The sequence below is a fragment of the Trachinotus anak genome, unplaced genomic scaffold, assembly GCF_046630095.1.
Source record: "Trachinotus anak isolate AG129_WGS33_773 ecotype Australia unplaced genomic scaffold, CSIRO_AGI_Tana_v1 ptg000005l, whole genome shotgun sequence".
NCBI classification, from domain to species: Eukaryota; Metazoa; Chordata; class Actinopteri; order Carangiformes; family Carangidae; genus Trachinotus; species Trachinotus anak.
Window position 1 is genome coordinate 24,133,894 of NW_027273856.1, and position 24,829 is coordinate 24,158,722.

Here is a 24,829-nt window from a genome sequence, read left to right on the forward strand (position 1 = left end):
TGGCAGAGCCGATGCCAGACGTACAATTCACATGCAAACACATCAAAAATCACGACCCAAAGCAGATTTACAGACTGGGCCTAAAGCCTGCTGTAGACACTCATAATCACTACACTGTATCAGTCCCAAAAGAGCAGAGGGTTGACCATCAGCACTCAGAAACTCGTGGGACACATGACAATTGGATTCAAATGGATTAATCATCAGGTCAGTATGTTTTCCTGGCAATCCCAACTGTCAAGGTAAACCTAATAAAAAGTATTTTGAATCATCATAAAAATTGCACTTTTGTATTGTGACAAAAGTACATCTGGATAAATGATATATAATGAATAAACACTTCAGAAGATTCATCAACCTGCAAAATTACAAAATTTTTTTAATATTTTCAGGCTGAACTGAGAGCGACAGACAAGGGAGATGAGCTCAGGTGAGCCCCTGAAAAATGAAAGAGAAAGTGGGAAATACCTTGTATCGTCCTTTTGAAAAAGGCTTTGCAGGCCTCACAGGAGGCCACCCCGTAGTGGTATCCTGAGGCAATGTCGCCACACACCAGGCACAGCCTCTTGGGAATGGCATTGAGCATGTACTCGCACTTGATTGGTGAGTCATCCACCATGCTGCCGGAGCACTCCTCATAGCGACGTAGGCAGGCGCCTCCACCTCCAAGCATGCCTGGGTTGAACATTGGTGGGGAGTCCAGGGCGTGTGAGTGTCCGCTGGTGCTGTTAACGTAGCCGCCGCTGGCGTCAGAGTTGCCACTGGGACTGTGGTGACTGCCGGTGTCAACTAGAGAGGAGGAAGGACTGGAAGGCTCGGTTTTGACGTAAGAACCACAGCTCGAGGGTAGGTGTCGGTCCTCAGAGGGCATTCTGGTTAGTAACCTAGACAAACAGACACAGGGCCAAAGCTGCAGTCAGATTCTGCACTAAATTCACAGTAAATACACTTCAAAGCAGGTAGCAGTTGATCCATTGTAAAATTTTAGCACGACATATATTGTTACAAAATGTTCAGCGATCTGGTAATCAAACACCCTCAGGAACTGAATAGAAACACTTTTCTAGGCTGACAACAGAGCGTCTCTAAAATGATCAAATCAATTCTGTATGAACATTCAGAGACATTCCCTAATTTTCTGAACTCATAGATCATGTAATCTTTCAGCTGAAGCCGGTACACTGGAAAGACAGGGCTTTCAAACAAGATCAGCAATTGAGAAATTATGCCTGTTTAACAAACATAAACCTAAGAACTGATTTTCTAGAGAACTCAGAAACATAGACCTTTATGTGAAATCCAGTATAAATCAGGAAACTGCAGTATCAGTGAAATCATCACCGCTAACAAGCCTGACAAGATGTACTGCATGTTGCTTTCTTCCATCATCGCCTGATTATCCTGCGTGAGATTCATCAGCTGTGATGGAGCGCACCAGTTCATCTGAGTTTGATAGATTATGTTACAGACACAACCATTAATGTGTTGGAATGCCAAGTGATATACTACAGTAGCTTATTTCTCTCAGGCAAAATGGTAACTAATGATCATGTCAATGGATGCCCCATACATCTTGCAAACAATGCCCACAATGGGTCGGCTGCCAGAAGTAAGTGAATAAATGAAACTTCAGAAGGCTGTTAATGGACAGAGAGAGGTGTTACACTCAGCATATGGAGGATCATGGGTAATACATGACCCAATCAATAGTCCTGGTTACTTTGTCAATGGATGGTGCTGGGTTACAGTGGACTTAAGTGAGAGGCTGGAGAGTCAATCCCAAATTTCATTGTTAAGTTTGGGAAAAGACTCTGAAAAAATTAAAGATATTACATATAATTCTGTACACAAGATGTTTATTTGGTGTATTCAAGAGGAATCTCTGCTGCTCTGCCTGAGGTCTCTTTCCTTTTCCCCCTCATTAAAGGACTATTTGGGAGTTTTTTCTTGTCCAAATCAAACATCTAAGGCTAAAGCGTGTTGTTCCTATACAGATGCTACACAGATTGTAAAGCCTTTTCAGGCATTTTTTTTTTTATTTTGGGCTTCATGCCTGATAAATAAAATTGACTTGATCGGAATTTACTTGAAAATAATGTCAAATGACCAGATGTTACCAAAGGTCGCCAAGGCTTCTTGGGGACTTTTTCTATAGCTGCATCTCTTGCTAAAAACAACTCAAGAAAGGGAACCTTTCTCATGGCAAACTGTATTTATCTATTTGTTTTATTTTTATTTGAGGAGGATACAAAGTTCTTTATTTGCCATGTTTTGTAAGTTGTTGTACTTCCAATGGCTTCAATAATATCCTCTCAAACAAAGCATGAAATGAGGCTTGGGTCTGTGTTAGAACTGCTGGCTCTGTCTGTCACAGTTGGTGCTGATCTTACACAGCTTCGGTCCTACATGCTTGTAAATATTGTGTGAAAGCTGTGGAAAGTCACGCTAAGAATGTCTGAAACTAACAAGAAGCTAATGCTGGCTAGATTCCTCTGAACTTTGTGTCTGTTGCTGCCGGGGGCTGCCCCCTTTTTTTTTTCCAAATGTGCTGTTGTGGTTAGAAATGTATTTTCCCTTCTGTTGCCTCTTTGCATAAGTGTTTATATAAAGCCATGAAGTCATCAGGCCCTGACAACATGAAACCTCTCTTTTAACTGCTAACGGGTAGCGGCTGGGAGGGAGGAGGAGATATCCTCTACCCCTGAGCCAAGATCAGATCTATTGATCCTCTGCTTCCTTCCTGTTCCAGATGAGGCATGAAAAAATAAACCCTCCTCTTACGGGTCCCAGACATTCCTTATGCATTTTTAATCAGTCAGGACTGTTAACATAGTGCAAGATAGAGCGATACAACATAATGTTAGTCTTCATTCTGAGGCTGTTGCAGTTTATAAAAGATTCATAAGACTCATGTTAAATCTTGTTAGCAATTATCATGTATCTATAGTCAACTGGAAGGTATATTTTCTCCCATCTGAGCAAAGTGGAGAGAGCGGTGTGGTAACAGTTAATACATCATCGCAGCCAGATAGGGGGATTCCCTATGGAATAGTACATTGTGGCATATGTAAAAAGTAGTTCATTCCACACTTAGCACACAGTAACGCTGGGGAGATGTTTTTTGTTAGGTTTAATGGAAATTTCTAATGGGTCCTTTCAAATCTGTCGAAATGAAATAATGGCACGAACCACCAATTCGCATGGACAGAAATAGCTTCATAGTTTCATAATTTGGTTTCCCCCTCTTATTATAAAGAGACATAGTTTTCTAAGTGCAGCCTGACTTTCCTCAACCCGCCCCACTCCTTTGGCAACACACACACACACACACACTAAAACACACACAAACGAAGTGCACCCAATTTCTAATGGAGGGGTGTTTGCTCCGCCACGCAGAAAAATGGTACAAACCGAGCAGACAAGCAAGACTCATCAGACAGACGTGAAGGTCACCTGCCTTCTCTGTTCTGCTGTTTTTAGAGGGCCAGATGCTCCCACAATGGATGGCTCAGAGCAGCAGACACACAGGTTTCAGTGTGTCCACCACTCTGAAAGAAAAAGTCTAGACACGACTCCATGTAAAAATGAGAGAGCTGTCCAGAATGTTTAATACGACCGAGACGCTGCCTGAAATGCCAGATCAGTGACCACTGCTTTATAATTTTTTTTTTTCTTTATTTTGGAGCCAAAGTACGATGGGTGTGGAAATGTCCCATCAGAACAGCTTAAAATCTCAAATGTTTGTGTGTTCGTGTGTGCGTGTATTTTGGCATGCCTCCTCATGCTGGCAATATTGCAGATCCCCTGTTTCCCTACATAAATCCTGAATCCATCCACCTCTTCTGTAAGCCATGAAATATGTTTTCCAGGCTCCGAATTTCAGCGCAATAAATTTTAACATGAGTCAAAAAAAAAAAAAAAAAAAATCTAAAATGCATAATCAAAACAATTCTCCACAATGACCTCATGCTATCCTTTCCTTGAGGCGCGAAGGTTTTAAAAAAATAAAATCAGGTTTCCCATATTTTATTATGCATTTTGCCACTGAGGGGAAATATTATTGTTAAGCTTGGGGTTAAGCTTGTAGCAAGGAACACGACGTAAATCATGGTGCTGAACACACAGTCAAACATGCAAGCGCAGAAGGACAGAGGCAAGGAGCCATGCATGAAATTAGTTCATTAATCTTTCTATGATAGGCTGTCCTTGTTTGGGGCAAACTCTATCAGCTTTAAACTGAGTGCCCCTTCCTGCCTGACACATAGATTATACTGTTAGTCCGCAGCTGGGGTGTCTGGGAAATGAATGGTCATGCGAGCGGGAAAACGGGGTAGTTGTGTGTCGCCCAAGTGTTAAGTGGTAACAACAACATGCGTGTGACAGCGTTGGCACAAATGAAGGTCGTCAAAAAATGTGCGCGTTCTAACATTTATATGCATGATTCATACGCTGCTGTGAATAATGCCGTTGGTTTTTAGAGCACAGACATTAGTCAAAATACATTTATAATGCACATTAAGGTAATATCTTGATTGTACAATAGGAAAAAAAAGACATATCTATTTAAATCTGCAAGCCTGAAGTCTTTTTTTCCTCAATTGTTGTGTCCATAAAGCACATCCAGTCCTCTGCAGTTACCTCTTTGGCTTTAAACGGAGTGGTTTCCCTCTGTCAATCTACATTCAAACATTCAAACTCTGAGACTAATTGACTTATTAACCCAGCTGTTTTGGACTGAAGCAAATGCTCTTGTTAAAAATGGTATTTCTAGTCTTATTTAGACTTTGCTGTATTCTTTTGTGTATTCTCTTTGTGATTGTACCTTAATGTGGTAGGTTTCATCATATTTATATATTTTTTTATATAATGTATTATGTATATATGTAATTTATTATTCATATATACTTTATGTATCTTATGTTCAACTATGCTAGCATTCATGTTTTACCTGGCCGCAAAATAATTTTTTTCTTCTGGGGAAATAATCAGGCAAGTAACCAATGATTATTTTCACTTTTGATTAATCTTCAAATCATTTACTTGCTCTATAAAATGTCAGAAAATAGTGAAAAACAAGGTGTGTCTGACCAATAGTCCAAAAATTCATAATTAAATTGAAAAGATGATTATTGTAATCTTTTCTTTTGATTGACTAATTGATTAATTGACCATTTGTTTCAGCTCAAATAATGTCAAAGTTTATGCTATAAATGTGAAAGTTTTTTTGTCAGTTGTCTGTGGTAGTTACTCTTATTACGCGGTCATCTGCGCAAGTTCGATTTGTTGAAGAGGGCCATGGGATACGCTCGAAAGCTCAGAGAATAAAGAAGTAAGTGGACCTCATAGTATATGACACAGATTTGTGTACCAAAGGTGGCAATGTAAATTTAGTTTTGAATACAACATTTTTACTATCATAATAAATCTTTAATTTCAATTAGTATGAGTTTATACTATGTTTTCACTACATTTACACTGCATGGATACACTTCGTTTGTGCTTCTCTGTCTCCCCCTCTCACACACGTACTTGTACACAGAGCTTCGAGCATATGGCCTCTTCAATGTCACTGCCACGAGGGGAGATTGCATAGATTTCCCACATGGATGATGTCTCCTTACCTGGAGTATCAACCCCCATCTACATACTCGTCCACCACCTCCAGGAAACTGCTCTCCCTGCAAAGTCAAACACACCCTTAACTGCCTTTTAAAAAGAGACAGAAGAAGGAGGTTATGGGGACGAAAGAATAAACGAGCAGAGACTTAAGCCGTCATTGGGAATCAGAGGGGGACTCATGAGGGACAGTTACGATATTGATTTCATAAATAAACAGAGATGGCCATCGATCCTAATGTTATTTTGCATTTCAATTACTCCCCAGAAACATAACCTTCAAACGTCTGCTTCGCCACAGTAATAACATCCACTGATAATCACAAGCGAGTCTTGTCCGGCGCAAATTGGCTTTTCTCTCTCCCCCCCCCCCCCCCCCCCAAATGTGTAAATGACACAACTTTGCATTTGCCTAATGGTATTAGGGCATGGGCTGAATTTCAAGTGCGACTCAAGCTGATACAGTAAGCACTCCGGTCAATTGACACAATGCAAATTAACGTGGTGAAGAGGAATTAAGTTCACAATGTGAGACGTCGTGAGGCTACGCTGAGGCCCATTAAATTAAACATGCTGGCTGACCCACACTCCATGATTAGACGCACTGCTTCTTCGTCTGTGGGTATGTGTGTGTGCGTGTGTGTGTTAATTTCATTTGATCAATAAAACAAACTCATTCTAAGAAGTCCTCTCTGCTGCCTGTATTCAGCCTGATCCCATGAAAGCCACATTCATGTTTTGATTGAATAGCCGCCGCAAAAAAAGCGTCCATCTACATCCTGATGAATTCAGAGTCCTTGACAGGCTGCCTAAAGGATATATCTATATCAAGAGGGGGTCATGACATGTAATGAAGTTAGTTCTCCTCTCAAGCCGTCACACAGCAGCACTCTACCATAGAGCTGGGCTGGCTGTACCCTCGTATGCAGCAGCCATCGCCATTAATAAACATGACAGTCTGAACACTCTGAAAACAGCGTCATGACAAAATAGAGCAGCGAGTTTCAAGTGTTTTGAATTGTTCATATCTCTGGTAATTTTTCCTCAAGCTCAAAGCTGGTGGTGAAAGAATAGTTGGGGGCAATTTTTCCCACTAATGTGAACACAACACAGCACGCACTGTCCCACCACCTGCTCCCTCCATCCGTCAGTGGACTCATAGGTTCAGTTCCCAGCTGATGTTACCGGCCCTATCAGCCAACTATCAAACATAAAGATGGGATAGATCAAACGAGATGTTTTAAAAACCAACCGTGACCATGTTACTTTAACTGCAGTGATAAACTGTTTTCCATGAAGCGCAGAAAGCTGGGAGCTGGGAGCAACGAACTTTGTCCACTCACTAGAGCAATTAATCAGTAAGAAACAAAATTTTCACCAATGTTACCAACGTGTAAACATAAAATTCTGTTTACTGTTTCTAACATTCACAAAAATACTTTTGAAGAACACACAGAAGAAGCAATAAGACCCAAATTTATCAGTAACATATCAAATGTTGCCTAATAAATTAGCACTGCCGGTGTGTTCTTTCTGCATCAGATTTTTTTTCATGTCAGTTTTCAGTGAAAAAACTCAATTTTGGCACAAAACAGTACATGATACGTCAGGTGAAGACGTCCAGTTACTGTACACATACACATGAATCCAAACATCTACTGACCCACAGCCACAAGCAACTTCAGTAAAAAAAAATTCTCTTGATTTAATGTATGTAGTCATGTTAAGTTTTTACAAAGAACACTTGTGATAAGACAAATGATTGGACCATGGTGTTTGTCTTTTTACTTTTTAGACGAATGGAAAAGTTCCTTATAAATAAACGCAGTATAAACAATAAACACAGTATGACCATACGCATAAATAGTGTAATACATGCAGATGCAACACATGATAAGATGATGTGTTTCTCTTAACAGACACAGTCAGGTGTTTCCATGATATGGCACCGCTAAAATTAGATCCCAGGTCAGCATGTGATTCTTTGGTCTCATCCGTATGTGCGCGCACATGTGTGTGAATGTGTCTGCGATTGTGTCTTTCCATGTGTGTCATACATTTGACCACTTGTGCTCATGCGTTCCTGTTCGTTTGCTTGCGAATGACGCCTATGAGACCAGCAAGTGGAACGAGAGAAAAATGGATCTGATTTATTAGAGCAAGATAAACATCATTTAAACTTTAAGTTGAAATTATACAAAAACTGCCATGGCTAATCATACTGAAACCACAGCTAATTACAGACACATTAAAAAGGATGACTGTTTTAAGATAATTTGTCAAACATTTAAACAATTGGAAAATCATGTTTCTATTTTTTATAGTGCAAAATTCTGTTGTGTGTCCAAGAGAAGTGGTATCTACCATGAAAAACTCAGAAAAACCTTTGAACCTATTTATAAGTAGAAAGCACATAGAAATTTTTCTCTCCCCAGAATATTCAAATAGTGTCAACTGACTGAAAAGTGGAGAGTACCTGGGGAGGCAGATTTTAATAGTAGATCACACACTTTAATGGCCTCTGGTCCATTTTTTGTTATTTCATCCAAACTTATAGCATTTTGATTTAGGTCATAAAATTCACAATTCTTATTATAATTTGCTTCAACAAACACCAAAATGGTCCTGGTGTGAACATTTTATAAAAATTACATCATAAATTCATAAATAAACAGCTTAGCATAGTATAGCATTAATGTATGTACATTATTTTGCACAGAGGAAAAATACAGTGGCATAAAACTGTGAGTAATTATTGTTATCCTTAAAACAGGACAAACGATCTATCTGTGTGTGTGTGTGTGTGTGTGTGTGTGTGCGCGCGTGTGTCTGTGTGTGTGCATACACCTGTATATCTATAAATTGTTACTGGCAATGATGGGAGATGCCTGATAAGCTGATATTAGTTTGTTGGTGCAGGAACTGATTTGGCTCTTCAGCAGAGACATAGCGTGAGAGTTGGACACTACAGTGGTCAGACCTCTCACCTCAGGCCAATAGGTTGGTGGTCGGGCCAAAAGTCCTCAAGGGGTTAATAGCATTCCCCAAAGCCAAATCTAACTTAGTTCAGCTTTATGTGACACTAAAAGCACAGATGTACAGATTTACAGTATGCAAGTACATTAACAAATACATTTACTCCCAGGTGGTAAATTGTATGACAGAATGATTAACAACATTTAAAGGTAATAATGAAATTATTTACACTACATCACATATTGTAGCCTCAGTTATGATATGTTTGTGCTAAACAGAGTGCGAAAGTTTCCTACAGTTTACAGTCATGAGATGCAATTTTTTTTAAGTTTTATGATGGTTTGTCTGCCTTAAATGAAAATATAATCAACTCCTAGAAAATGCAGCGTTAATCAAAAGACGAACTTGGTTATAACCAATACAAACACTGTCTGTAGAGTTGTGAGTTTGTAAAACAGCATTTGCATTTGCGGGTTTTTTTGGGTAATGCCAGTGTTAGTGTGTCATGGAAAGTGCTGTCCTATCAAATGTGACCAACTCTTCCTGCAGTAATAGAGGAGAGACAAAGATTAACATTAACACATTCAGACTGCACACAGTATGCTTACATTCATTTATACATGCATATTTTTGTAGACATCCGTATCTGCAGGGCACACATGCAGATGTACACAACCATACAATATCACAAACACAGCAACACACACACACAAACGCACGTACACACTCAGACCTGATCCAGGGTCACTATAGGTTAATAGTATTATATTGTTGACTTTGTTTTTTTTAATAATATATATTCAGCTTTAAATGTTTTCAATTTTTTTGTGAGCTTAAGTTATAATATATTTTTTAATTACTTTACAATAACATAATAACTTTGGACCAGTTTTAGTTGGATAGATGTGTATTAAATGCAGGTTTACAGATTCTGGAAACTGATGATTGTGCGAAAAAGAAGAGCTCAGGGTGGTGGGTTTTTTTTTTTCAGCTGCACTGCAATCTGCACAGGAATTGCAATATTGAATGTAAAAGCCTTAAAAGACATTACATGAAACTGATATATTTAAACAAATTAAAAAGAAATGAAATCCAGGTCAGTTACTTTTATGTGAGATATCAAAACAACTGACAAATTCTCTAAACTCTTGTGGTTAAACATTACACTTTTAAAACAATTTCTGTCTATTCAATGAGAAATTTGTGTAATTCATTTGATTGTAGTAATTAAATCAAATTTTACATTATTTGTATGGCACACATTACTGCACTGTTGAAACAGTCTGAATTGTCAGTGTTGTCAAACTAACAATCCATTTGTTGCTTTAGTGCAATTTTGTATGCTAGAAATCTGAAATACCACCATACAAATGAACATACAATCAACAAGATGTACATGTTACTGTTGTATGAGAAGTCTGCAAAGTGTAAAAAAAATCTACACCACTTTTAATAATTGCTGAAAATCCCTTCTAATAAAAGCAGTTGCTTTTGAAAGCAAAAATGTTTGATCATTTTTCTCCTGCGTAACAAACACAGGCTGAAGTTATTTCACTTTGATGAGTTTTTTCTGCTTCTATTGATCCTGAGTTCAGATGCAGTCATAGACTGTACCAAATTAAAATAAATGTGTAAAATAAACATCAAAGAAAATGTTTCTTTCTTATTTGTAGAGAGTTTTGTGGAGTTTGAAATATTCCTAATCACAGTCTTGCTAATCAGGTTAAACCTTTCCAATCCCATCTGCAGCTTAACAATAAGAGGATCCCAGTGAAGAGTCTCCCCGTCCAGTCTTATTTGGTTAAAAGAGGGGCGTCTAAGCAAGGAAACACTGAGGACCGGTTCTCCAACTGAGATTTGAGAGTTTCTTTGACTTCTCATTTCCCCTTAAACAGCTGGATCCCTGCACTTATGAACTAAATGCACAATGACAATATATACATGCAACATCTGCACCACTTTAATCTTAATTAAATCGAATAAACTGTGTTTTCTTCACATACAAGGAGACTTTTTAGATTATCTGATACCTCTCTGTTGAAGTAATTTCTGCATGATTTAAGCATAAGCGCAAAAATCAAGTTAAAAGGAAAATTACAAACAACATAAAAGTGATCAGAGCTTTAACTAAACACAGACAGTTATCTGCCCCGTCAAATATGCTCTTATCTGTCGCTCATGAACACACTCTTTCACACACACACACACACACACACACACACTGGACAACAGCACAGTCACAGTTTTCTTTCTCTGGGACACCGCCGGACATCGGCTGCTGCGGACGATATCCAGATGAGGATAGTCATCTGGATATCGTCCGCATTAATCTGCCTCTAGCTCTTCCCTGTGGCTGAGGTTAAACCCTGGATCCTGATGCAGAGCTACACAGCTGTAGGGCAACCATCCGACCTGGACTCCCTGCGGGCTAACACTACTGCAGCCTCACTGACACAACTCAGCTCGGCTGTCCCGTACATGGTGAGGTGGAGCTGAGATAATACGAGGAACTTTCTGTGTTTTGAAACTGTCTACTTTATGTGTGAGTTTTTTTTTTCACAAATTAATTAAACAGGTTTTCCTTATGATTTGATGATTTGTTCTTTTCTTTTGTTAAAAAAATAGAGGTCAAGAAGTAAATGAAATTCTGTCACCTTAAATGGAAACAAAAGTCGAAATGAAAAATTCCTGACAGAAGGGAAAAAAGATGCGGAAAGAGATGCACCTACTGGTTGTGGTAGCAGAGAGGGTCAGGGATGCACAGTTCGGAAACATCCATCAGTCCACGTTAAGCATTCCAGGTGTTGCAAAAAAAACAGATAAACAAACAGCTTGGGAAAAGCTGAAGGAGGAGATCAGTTCCTAAGTCTCCACATATCTTGATGAAATGTTGGTCAGGTGTTCCTGGGTGTTGTCTCCCCTCCCTCTCCCGTTCAACACACACATACACACACACACACGAAATATAAAAAAAAACCTTCTGCCTCAGCCCGACAAACTCCAGTCTGCACAGGTGCTGCACACTCAGGCTCAGGAGTACGTATGGAGAGAAGAAGAGTGGATTTAGTGATGATATAGAAAGGGGAGAGTGGAAAAGGAACTTGAGGTAGAAATGGAAAGAGAAAACAGGAAGCAAGTGTACAGAAGAGGAGAAAGAATAAAAATCAGGGAAGTGATGGATAGAGAAAGAGAGAATAAAAGATAAGAGACAGCTGGATGGAGAGCAGCAGTGGTGAGAGCGCACTCTGGCTGAGTAAGTCAGTGAGGGGATTGAGTCTCCATTGAAGACATGTGGGCTCTTTAAGAGCAGGAGGGCGTGGTTTGGTGCATATGGAGCAGCTGCTGTTGGTCAGTTTCTGGAGGGCTGTCCTGAGAGCAGCCAATGGGGATTAAAGATTACTGTGGTGGGACGGGCTAATGGACGATCCTTTGGTGTCCAGTCATTCACAAGGGAGCTGCTGCAAAACACAGAGACACAGGCAGACCCCCCCCACCCCACCCCACCCCACCCCCAACAAGAAAGATAGTCAGACAGACAGACACAAACAGAGATTCCTCCAATAAGACAGATAGATAGATAGATAGATAGATAGATAGATAGATAGATAGATAGATAGATAGATAGATAGATAGATAGATAGATAGATAGGTTTCTTCCACATAACTTTAGAACTGAACTGACAAGCAACAGAAGTAGCAGCACGTTCACTGAGGCCGATTTATACAGGTCTGTTTACTGTGCTTTAAAAGGCTCAGTGCCAGCTTAAGGAGCTAAACTGTTCCTTTACTCTTTTATCCTCCCCACCGTGGATCTGGCTTTCCACAGCCTGCCCTCCTTTAAACTAATGGCAGCTGCTTCCCACAGCATTTCACCAATCACACTGTGGAGAGGGGATCTACCACTCCCTACAGAGGCAGGATGTAAGAAACTGAGAGTGATAATGACCTCGACAGGAATGTTAATAATGATGACAATGCCAGAGAAGTTTGAGTGGACCTTTACCACATGTATATAATGTGGTGGCCATCAGAAGAGAAGCAACCCCCCCACCCTCCAACCCACTTCATCAACCCACATTTTCCTGATCGATACAAAACCCATCACACGCTTTTATTGATCACAGCGTTGCTGTGTCGCCAGAAGCCTCGGGACAGACTCTGTTTCCCAACCATCTCTTAAATAAAAAGGAATTATAAATTTGAACGTTTTCTTTTCATGTCAGTCTGCATCAGAGTCACGGGAGCACCGGGCGATTGCTTTAATAAAGGAGCTGTGCATTCTCAATTAAATTCTTGATCAATATTTTGACATTTAATGTACTTTCCTGTGAAGGAAAACCAGGGTATTCCTGCTGATCTGATTAAGACATCCAGACATAATCAATAGAGGAGATATGTTTATGTTTTTAATGAGGCAGAAAGAAAAAGAGGGAGACTAATGTTCAGATGACATGTATGATTTCACATTAGGGTTGAATACTGGAGCAGAAGTTAATTTAATAAAAAAAATGTGGAGGTCTTGTCTTTGCTGCTTTTATTTTTTGTAAAGATTTAAATTAGTAAAAATATCTCAGCTATAGGAAGTAAAGGTAAAGTTGTGGATTTTTCAGTGTTTTTTCAGCATTATTCATTTTAAAAATCACTGCATTGCATTTTTCTGCTTCACCGTTGTTCCTCTGTTGGCAGTTTCCTGAGATGGGCCATATTGTACGTCCAAGCCTCATCTGCCTCCCTCCCTCTCAGTCAGCCAGCTTACCCAGCGAGGGGACACCGGGCTTCATCTGGCATCTGACAGGAAATCTATTGAGCGCGCAGTCTGTAATCCCACTATCACGCTATCGCCAAATGAAGAAACAGTAATCCAATCATTAAGTCTGTATTTAAGCAAAACAGATTTTCAGCTCTATGACCAAGAGTGTGTCTCTTTAAGCAGATCTCAGCCAGTCTGGGACTTAACCACTGTGCGTTTTGACACAGCAGTTTATGTTTTCATAATACTTTTGCTTTCATTTGCTGTTTTTTTATTCTCAGTGATGTATTCCCCATTTTCCACTGTCTCTGAATGCTGGAATATGGCCTTGATTTAGCATAATACAACTAAATATAAAAGGAGCTTATGTTTACTGTCAGAGGGAAATTTAGGCTTATACAGAATGCACAAATGATTATATGTGCACTCATGAACAAAAACACATAAAACCTGAGTTGTAACTGACTAAAACATTTCCTAAAGCAGATCAGAAGCACTGAGATTTAACTGTCTGTGCCAATCAGCGGCTTGTTTCTGAAAAGTGAAAAAGAGCCAATCGTTATCTGTCAATACGTAGTAATTACATATTGTGTTGGGCTGAGGGACACAGTCTCTCTGCCACACTGAGTGTATGTAATTAAATTCCTGATTCATGAGCAAACTGGTCTTTTATGTCTGACCTTCTGACCTCAGCACAGAGACCCGGTGGCTCAGCAGGAGGCTCACTGTGCTACAAGTCAACTTTTAACAATAAAAAAATCACATAGGCAGAATACGATTTAACTGAATTGTTTCTGCAGCAATGTTATTTATCAACAAAAATACAGAAAAAGGAACTGACTGAATTACCAAAAGACACAGTAATATCAGGAAACTATTAAAGTACCTTTCCATACAGAAGTGTTGAAATTATTAAGGAGCCATATAGTTTGCAATGGAAGTGACAGCTGTAAAGTTTTATTTGACCCATATTTCACATCAACCAAACACTACTCATACAGCTGCCACCTCTCTGGTTTTAATGACCTCCTCATACAACCTTTAGCTGTTGATAGTTACTGGTAATTAAAAAAAAATATACAAGCTATATGAGAGAACAAATAAACCAAAAAAACATTTTCTTCGAAAGAGATTTAGTCAATGTGGTCTTGTTTTAAAGGTTATTAGTTATAGAATTAAATTTTGTATTTTGTTTATGTGGTAGCATATTGTCTCTGAGAGAAAATTATAACTGCACAAACTCTGTTTTCATTCAGATCAGATTTTTTTCTCCTCAGCTCAGCAGAAGAAAAACAGCTGGAGATTCATGTTTATCTGATCTCTTACACTGTAAATGGCTGTGAACTGAAATATGACATTCAAATATTGTTATTATACTGGGTAAGTCATGTTAATTGCTCTCATTTAACTAACAATATATTCATGCAGATGAAACTAGCAATATGAGGAGTCTGATAATGTTTGTATGTTGCACCTTTGTGGAAGTCATTTCAATGTAAAAGTTATAGCAATATAACATGTTTTCTATAAAGGTGAAAAAAAAATAAAAGGGATTTTCACAAGTCAAGGTAGCAGATTATTACTGAAATTTCACTATGCTGTTAACCTGCTGTGTTGTATTTAGGTGTATTTATTTAATTTTGGTTTACTTTGTACTAATGTAGTTTTAGTTCTTAAGATCCTATTGTTTATGTTGCAGTGTTGTTCATGTTATCGTTTTGTAGGTTCCTAAATAAAAATCAAGTCTATATTTTGAATATACTAAATATATTATCATCTACACACATAAAAGCAATAATATAATACACAGAAAATGCAAACCTGACCAAAACACTGTAGAGAGTAAATGTCTAAAATGGAAGAAAGCTTCAACTTCACCTCTGTCGTCAACCAGTTCTACAAAAATGTGTCTTTTCCAACAACTAACACGAAGCTCACTAAACAGAGCCTGAATCCCACAGATCCATCATTTGCACATTCCCCTCTCACTGCCACACACTTGTTTGGCTCATCTGCTGGAGGAGTGTGGAGAGGGATAATTACTATAGCCACAGGGCTGCATTAATCAGCTGGGTGCATTTGTTGGGTTTTATTATGTTCCACTCCCCTCTCTCAGCCACGCTAACTGAGCCACCAGGACTAGACAGGGCTGGTGGAGGGCCGCGGTTGCCCTGCTGCCCGTTCACGCTGGGTTAATAAATGCTATTAGCCTCTATCTCTTGCCTCTTAATTTCTCATTTAACTGAGGACAGTTAAAACAAAACTCAACAAAACTACATGAGCGGTGGTGTTAATCAGGGACTCGTAGCAGGACTCTGATGTCTTGATTGAGAGAACTGGACTCACACAATGAGGGAAGGAAATGTATGCGGGGATCTGTAGCATTGAATGGACTTATTTTCGCTGTGACACTACTTCATCATGTGTGGTCAATTCACACTTCATCATTTATTATAATGGTGGTATGATGCGATATTACCGACAGCAGTAAGAAACAGGCCGAGCATGTCCAAAAATCCTACATGAAATTATGTTTATTTGCTTATTTTTCAGCTCCTATGTGAGAATATTTTATATTTTATGTTTTATGTTTCCCTCTCTTCCCTCGCATTTGATATAAGGTCCTGCAGCTGTTAATATTATTATATTTATATTGTGGGTATATGCATTATAATTATATTAAGATGAGGAGTTGATACTATATCAGTTATCAAATCATTAAATTACACAACATTCAGTGACTGAAATATTTCATTTTCATCATAATCTCCTAAACTAAATCTTGTCAGCTTGCACTATTGCTGTCTTGTATTACTGAACCAACACTTTCATGGTTATTCCCACTGCACAGTTCATTATCAAAATGTTTTCAATCACAGTAAGACACTTTGGTTAAAGGCAATCGCCAAATGGCATATATTATCTTGAGGACATTTTTCTAACCTGGGTTTGCTCCAGTGAAAACCATGGTTGTGATTCCGGCAACAGCAAATGGTCTCTGCGTTTAATCACATCAAATATAAACAAAATCAATTGTACCCATATGCTCTAATTTTAAATAGCTCCTTGACACCAGTCGAATCCTCAAGCGACTCGTCTACGTCACCTGCATAACACAAGAGGTCTGGATGGAGTCACCTCTAAACTGAAGCCAGGTTGTGTCATTGCAATCCAGAAACAGGATCAATACATTCATCTCAAGTTCATTCCAATAAGGCAGCTGGCAAAAACGGCCCTCGTGGTGTCAGCTTTTTAAAGCTTTTTCACGCTTGTGCGTACAGATAAAACAGCTAGCGCCAAGAGAAGTGGGTAACTTTACACAGTGGCATGGAGTGTTTGCTGAACTAACAGACTGATTAAACAAAACATAATGAGACTTTTATTGTAGATAATTATATGTGTAGATTTTTTATATTAAAGAACAACGTGGCATATTTTTGACAAAGAAAATTTAATTAGCAACAGCTAGCTAGAGTGAAACTGTGAGAACATACTGAGGGATATGCACACTGATCTGTATAATAGCAGTTTTGACAAACTTCACATCAGTGAGCCTGAATGTCTAAAAGAAGGAAAAAAAAAACGTACGTTCATTGAATTCATATCACGGAGCTGCCGGTTGGGCTCATACCAACTTCAACGTCTAAAACACCCACAGGGCACTAGTAACTCTTCAACTACCAGCTTCACTCTGAGGAACAGTTAACTAAAGTACAAAACTTTGTGTTTCAAATGACTTAGAGTGGGTTTGATAAGGAAATTATCCTCTTAGCTTGTCCTACTGCCAAGATAAAAGAGGCTGTTACTGTATAAATTACTTCCATAGACGAGAGGCTTGTCAAAGGAGTCAGTGGCATATCTGAGTGAGATTTTAGCTGCTGAGAAATCATCTGATTATTTTTAATGCATAGTTTAAATAACTACTGACCACATACACAACTGGAAACATCGAGCCCGGTGTAGCCTTTTATGAACCATGAGGGAAGAAAAAATGTCCAGCAGATTTTAAACTGCAGGAGTTGCAGCCTGTTTACACAGTGCTGATGAATATAATACTAAAAACAAACATTTATGTAAAGCAGCCTCCGTTGGCAGTAAATCTCATTTTGAAGAGAGGCTTAGTATTCCAGACTTGGCTCCCCCAAGATCCAGGGATGACTTTCATTTAGTCTCACCTCTCCATCCAACTGGGGTCACCCCTGTTGGTATAGCAAGCACAGCAGTCACATTGCTCCACCATGCGCGCAGATTGCTTACTAGAACCGCCTGGAACCTTTCATATTTCCCAGTCAGCATTTTTACAGGATAATTTTGGCAGCCTTTAAGGATATCGCTGCCTTAATAGAGGATAAAAATAAACGGGTGGTGGAAGGTCTATATCAGGCCGGTATAATCTTGTATTCTACACTGTGTGGAGCTAAACGTCTGGCTTTGGCTCCATTCAATGAGATTAAACTTCTCCCCAGTTGATTCCAAAAGACCATTTGTCCTATTTTTAAAACTAGAGAGAGAGTTTTGAGCCAAGTATATCTAAAAAGGCCAGTTAAATTGATTAAAATACTATGGTGTAAATAGCATTATAGCGCAGCTTCTAAGAATGCCTTTGGTCTATATCCCATTGAGCGATTCTGGTCAGCAGATTTCTATAGATGGTTTGTCAGATTCAGCTTGTATTTGCACATATGCCTCGATGTGCTCTGTATGTGTGCATCTGGATATGTGCATACATGAACAGGCATTTGTGTGTGGGTGCTATATGTGCATATTGGTATGGTTCTGTGTAGCTTTAGCAGTGACTGACTTCTGTACAAGAAAGCTTGTCAAAATGTCTCAAAGAAGGAAACAGCTTAATTCAATCAGTGCTGCCGCTTTCAAGACCACAAGGGAGCCAGCTAATGGTGTTGGAAACTTGAAAAGTTGGAAAAATAAGCTTGAGGAAGTTCTCACTACCTGGGAAAGAAGTCTGTTCCTTGAGGCTTTCCTACACTGTATGATAGTAAAAGCTCCACTCTTCTGGGCCTTGTTGCTTCTCTGTGAGCTCAAATGCTGGATTTTAGTTTGTGCTCCTCCCATGAGGGGCAAAGCTTTGCAGAAGTTAGAGGAGGGTTATATGAAGTTCAGTAGAAATGTTTTTCGAGTACTCAGCCAACTTTTTAATAAAAGACAAGAATATGGATCGAGATGTTCTGCAGAAGCATGTTTGGAAGTGAGTGGATGGGGAGTTGGAGAATATACAGGTTTAGTTAAATGTGAAAAAAGTAACCCTTCTTCTAAATAGGCATCCTGTGGGCATTCCCTTTCAGAATTATGAGAAAGAAACAAATGTTATGCCAAAATCTGGAGAAAACATGACAGTCTGTGTCTATGACTGTGCAATGCGGTGAAAAACTGCAGGTCTATAAGGCATGCACCTCATTTATTTTATGCACCCTTCCCCCTTCTCCGACATTCACCCACATTAATTCCATGATTGTGTCTTCCTCTCATTTTCTCCCTCGTTATGCATTTAATGTTTCAAATTTGCCGTCATCACAGAAAAACGCCACAAGACGCTATAAATTCTTTTCTAATTCCAAATAATTAGGATTACACGGACCAGTAGTTTTCAATCAGTGAGATCATCTCAATGATAGATGGTAGGATAACTGGTCATTGCCGAGACATAAATATTGTGTCGTTCAATTAATCTGGTCTAATGAGGTGTCAAAGCTGCCACTCATCCATCAAATACAATTAAGAATAAACACATATGCATGGAGATGGGTAATTAATAATTAGCAAAGCAAAGAAAACAGTATTGGTTTCAGCAGCCACATTCACAGAGCAATTTACCACAGCTCTTTTCTTCATTCGATTTTTCAAGTGAGTGAGACAATGCCCCATCAAAGGAATTTGAATCAATTTTTACCCATTTTCATGTCTGATGTTTGCTACGCTCTGTGATTCTGCCAAGACGTGTGTCAGTTTAGAAAACCGTTAGGAAACTTAAAGAGGCAGCGCTTCGTTATGTCACCTTCAATGACAGTTCAGTCTTTTAAAAAAATTAATCCAGGTGCCTTTCACCTAAATGCACCACAACCAGAGCTGGAAATAAAAGCACACTTTATAAAAGTGTTCCTAAAACTTAATGATGGATAGAGTTCTTTTCTGGACCAAAAAGAGGAAAACATTTATTCTAGATCTTGGGAATTAGGGACTGTCATCAACAGTTTGTCTTCATCTCTCTCTAAAGCCCACAAGGCTCATTGTCCTAAAAAAGACATTTCAGAGTGTTCATTGTCTTCCATTTTCAGAGGCCAGTCAAGCATCCTGACAGAATTAAAGTGCAGTTCTGAGATGAGACCTCCAATATGAAAATAATAATTTATTCTGCCACAGGACGTTCAATACATAAAGTTCTAGCTGTCAAAAGCTTTCATCAGACTCTGTCACACAAAGGTAGAAACATTTGTGACCCACTTGCATCAACTCTCAGCCAAAGGTCCCGCTTATTAAACCCCTCTGTAGCACCGAAGCTGACACCTGTCATACATGAGTTGTGGGGTAAGTTTCCCCTTGACACGACACAATTATAAGGCTTCACCTACAGACTTTTGGTCATGTTTGTTGAAACCTGAGAGGAACATGATACATTCATAAGATAAGGAGTTGAGCAATAGGAGTTAATTACTGTGCTGTAAATAAATCAAAATGAAAGTATAAATTTAGATTTCATCTCCAGATTAATTTGGAAAAGCCTTTGTTGACTGTAAGACTGTTTATTAGAATAAGAGATCAAGGTGGAAGTCAAATTTCTCCCCTGGGTTGCTCTGGGGAAGTCTTCTTGTCTTGTCTAGAAATTCTGTATTTACAGTATAATCCTCATTTGCAAAAGCACAGGTTTTGAGAGAAATGTAATGTCACCTGCATTATAGATTTTATTTACATAATCAGGGAAAGAGTTTCAGGAATGTATTTGACAAGTTGCAAAATGTTGACTGATAATAATTTGTGTTTCCATTCACCTGTTTTTATGCACGGGCTGTTGTATTTCATTGTTTTCCTACAATATCTGCTCTAGAAATAATGGTTCGGTTTAGGCGCTTAGTCAAGGTTACATGGAAAGATTGTGGTCTTGGTTCAAGGTTGAAAAAGCCACAGATGTGTTTACTGTGTTAACGTTTAAAGAGTATTTTATTACTAGAATGAAAAGCAGTGTTTTACTGCCCTCTTTGGTTGAAAGTCTGTTTCACTTATGACCACACACATCCACACCCATCAGTGACACCCTTGGGTCCTGGAGCACACCTGTACATCACTGCCTGCAGCAAGGTGAGTTTAACAGTTAAACCACTGGATGTCAGAAAATACAAGAACTTTAGGGAGTGTTAAGTGACTCCTAAAATAAAATCCCAAATTGTTCCATAACCCTGTTTCGCTTATTTACTATTAAATGTTTCTCTTGCTCTAAAATGCATTTTTTAAAGGTTTGAATAATGCTTGGATAAGTCACAATGGTATAGTGTCAAAATAATGTAGTCACAATGGAAATATCACAGCAAAATGTGAAAATTATTTTTTTGTTGAGTTCATCTGTTTGTGTAGTTTCCGTGAGGTTGTTAATGTGTTTTAATCGATTCCTGATTACTTTGACAAGTAATTACAGTTAGCATATGCTGAACATGTATTTATGTAAAATCATGTAAAAAATATTGATATGAAATAATGTAAATAATGTTAGTAAGTGGATCACAAGTTGAGATTGTTTTGTCACATGTTGGTCAGTTTGGCTCAACCTGTTCATGTCATTGCTTTAGTAAATGCAAAACAGAAGACAGAGCATTCAAACACTTCCATATTATCTCCCTGTTTGGGGGCAGAGTGGTCTCAAAGATCATTTTTCAATACTGGACGATTAGTGGATCAAACTGAACATCCATATTGTCATCAGAATCATGTCCAATCATGTCCAAAGTGGCGTCCGGCCTTGCAGGCACTAAAGTCATCAGAAACAGATCCAGATACAGTTCAAGTCCATGTCCCAATCTCAGATGTCTAACAGGCCAAATTATTGAAAAGCAGTCAATGGCTATTAATGAACATTTTTTAATTTTTCACTTGCTGCTGCACCAATATATTGACAAAATTTAATATTTTTTGGATGCTTAGTTGTTTTTTTCCCCAGTTGAAACTATGAACATTGATATCTTAATAAATGCAATGATTAATGACATATTTACACCAGTGATACAGTACACAGTCTCTACAATGTGCATCCACTCTTGCTCCAGTGCTTTCGCCTCAAAAAGTTTATGTACAGTACGGCCCTGCAGTGTCCCAGCTGGTGATGGTGGTGACATGCGATGCAACAGAAGTCAGTGGTGTCTTCCTGATGTAAGAGTCTACATAACAGGCGCAGAGACACCGAGACACCCTGACGGCTAAGTTCAGCTGTAGTAGTAGCAGCAGCAAAGAGGCAATTACCCAGAGGCATCGGGGCGAAAGACAGGAGGAAAATCAATACATAATTTCAGCATTTCAGAGGGTGTTTCCTTCAGCAGAGTCAATGTCTCAATTCACCAGTGTGAGTTAGTTGTTTTTCTTAAGTTGATCTCCTTTTGTATTTCATATTGCACAATGAAAATGTTAATAAATAATGATTTTCCTATGGTTCCTTTACCTGTTGTGGCGTATATAAGTCATTTTCAAATGGATGAATGCAAATGCAGTTGGAATTTGAATCTAGTGAATGTTAGGTCTAGCATTAATAAGAACCGACAGCACACTGCCATGAATTTTGAGTCTGAAAAGGCTGATCCTAAATTCACAGAAAAGGCTCTACAGACACCTCTGTGCATCCTGTGAGTGGCATATTAGGAATTCACTTCACCTGACCCCAGGTTAAGTGTCTGAGAGGAATTTCATCTAGTCCTAACAGCACAGGAGCATGGTGTAAGTTCACATACAGTTTACAGCTACCACGCAGTAGCATTTTGAACACTGTCACACTGTGTTGTGCAGGCAGGCAGATGGGCAACCCCTGCCTACCCAGCACCAAGATGCCATGGTGAGGTGACAGCAGCCAGACACAGAAATGAAACAAATCAATAGTGGCGTCTCTTATGGAGAAGATCAAACCACAGCCCAACATGATAATGACCACAAATGCACTCAAGCGTTGAGGCTACCCCCAGAGAGGCGCTTGTTCAAATGAATGTAGGTTAGTATGATTGACTAATCGCCTACTAAATTAGAAAAGACAATATCATAAGGCTTGTGCTGCTTCTGAGAGCTTTGTCTGCTCTGACTCATAGGAGCACCTATGGCCCATGATGATTGTTAAACATAACGGTACACCTTCTTTCATAGCCTGGCAATTATACCACCTGCAAAAACTTCAGGCATTATCTCCTTACAAAACAGTAAAAGACCCATTTTTAGGATTAGATATGGCTAACTTTTATGTCGTGGATTTGAATATGAAAAGGAGACTGGTGGGGAGTGCAGGGAGCCCAAGGGACCTAAACACAGACTTCCTCTAAAATGTTAATCGTTTGGCTAATTGAAGGTATGTTCTTTGTCGGCTCTGTGTTTTGGAGGGTCCCTTCTATGGACCGAGTGAGTGCAAGGTAGAAGGGCTGTCAGATGTTATTGTATTTGACTGCTGCTGCACCGGGGTGCCAGTGGATTTAGGTGCTTTCAAGATAAGTTACGGGGACACGCACACACACTCACGGACGTCAATGGAGACACGCGCACATATACCCATGAAACACACAGCTACACATGCACACACATACACACACACACACTAACAAATGTACATGACAGACATTTACATTTCAAAAGAGCATAATTGCCCAGGGCGGTGGCAGGGGGAGTGTGGCCTCAGGATTCCCCGAGAGCGGCTGTGAAGTTAACGAATCGTGAGTCTAGACTCAACCGAAACTCCTCTTTCATACAAGCACATTCACACTAACATCCTCCTGAGTAATAGTCAGGTAGAGTAGTCATACACCGTTACACAGACAACTCATTCACTGCTTGTTGCAGTTCAGGCAACAAAAAAAAAAAAAAAAGAAAAAAAGATTTTCCCTTTCCCCTTGGTCAAGGATAATATTTAATTGGTTTAAATGTTGAGCTCAGTTATTAGCCATTTTACGTTTAAGCTGATCAGCACTATGATTACATGCACACAAGAAACCAGTCCTGGGTGAAATCAGGTTGAATACACTGCAAAAACCTAATTACTGTAAATACATTTACATTTACGCACAGCTTTTATAAAATCTGAATTTTACATTTAGTCTAATGCTCAGCTGTAGAAACAGGCTTATTTAGACTACTACTTTGGTTCATTTGTAATTATTCTGGATACAGCTATGAGTAATGGGCTTTCCTTTCATCCCTCAGCACGTCTGTAACAGTGATATTTTCCCTGTGTCTCTGTCACAGACACCGTAAAAACCCCTTTTGGGTTTTGGTATGGCCAGTTTCTCCATCAACAGGTTTTTCTTAATCCTCTTTTATCATGTTCACACAGTTACCAGTGGGAATAGTGGGAAGTTCAAGTTAAAAACAAGTTGCAGTTTACCCTAATTTTAAATAGCATACTGCTTTACAACACTGGAAAGTTGCCACTGCAACAATAACATGGAAAAATGGGAAAATAGGATTCACACAATGTAGAAGAAATGCAAACTATTGCAAAAGATATGCTGTAGATAATTTAAAAACGGTGTTGCCATCAACCCTTTAGTTTTAATCTTAGTCCCGACATTTTTGTCACTTGATTTTTGTCATGTATTTTAAATGTTGCTTTGAGGCAAATGATCTTGCCATCTGTGTACATTTACCATGGTTACATGTCAATCACGAGGTTGGTAGAACACAGTATCCATGTCACTCTGCTCTATAGAGTGATAGAACAGACTGACTCCTCAGTAAATCCCGTTATCATGATAAACTTTGAACCACTGTCATTCCTGCTCGCCTAGCCTTACTATAGCTCCCTGTTCTCTCCACTGCAGAGCAGCCAATCAATCAGAAGCTGGATCCACTCACCAACAAACTGTTCATTGTTCTTGGATTTATCTTGAGATGTGAAGGTAAAATGTTGAATAATGTTGTGATATTTCTTTAGCAAACATTTAGAGGTTTACTGCTGACAGTAATCCAACTAAGAAAGCAAGATGTCTGAAAGTAACATGAACATTACATCCACAGAACCTGACGTTACATTAGTTTACTATTGTTTAAATGTTGCTCCGTGTCGCATCTTACTGAATGCAAATGTTTAATAGTAGTGCAACAGATCAAGCAGCTAAATTAACTAGAGGACACTTTTACTAGTCTTTACTTTCCCACAAAGGGGACTTTAACAGTAGCATTCAGGGGAAGTGGAAAGGGAGGAGACTACCACCTGAAATAGGTGCCCAATGGCAAACTTTATACCCACAGCCTATATATAGTGAGCCAGACTACTGTTTTACTCAGGAGTTATAATGT

General features: G+C 39.1%; 1 protein-coding gene across 4 annotated transcripts in view; it reads right to left on the reverse strand.

Annotated features, from left to right (window-relative positions):
• The window catches only part of LOC139622076 (steroid hormone receptor ERR2-like), an 89,931-nt gene that overhangs the window by 27,918 nt on the left and 37,184 nt on the right, over positions 1-24,829 (reverse strand). For 2 of the 4 annotated variants that reach the window (XM_071479186.1, XM_071479185.1), the window contains one exon: positions 469-884. In XM_071479186.1, the coding sequence (XP_071335287.1) occupies positions 469-884 (416 nt within the window). Of the gene's footprint in view, positions 1-468; positions 885-5,621; positions 5,911-11,321; positions 11,836-24,829 lie in introns of those variants that run through there. The other 2 variants (XM_071479184.1, XM_071479187.1) reach the window with 2 other exon arrangements.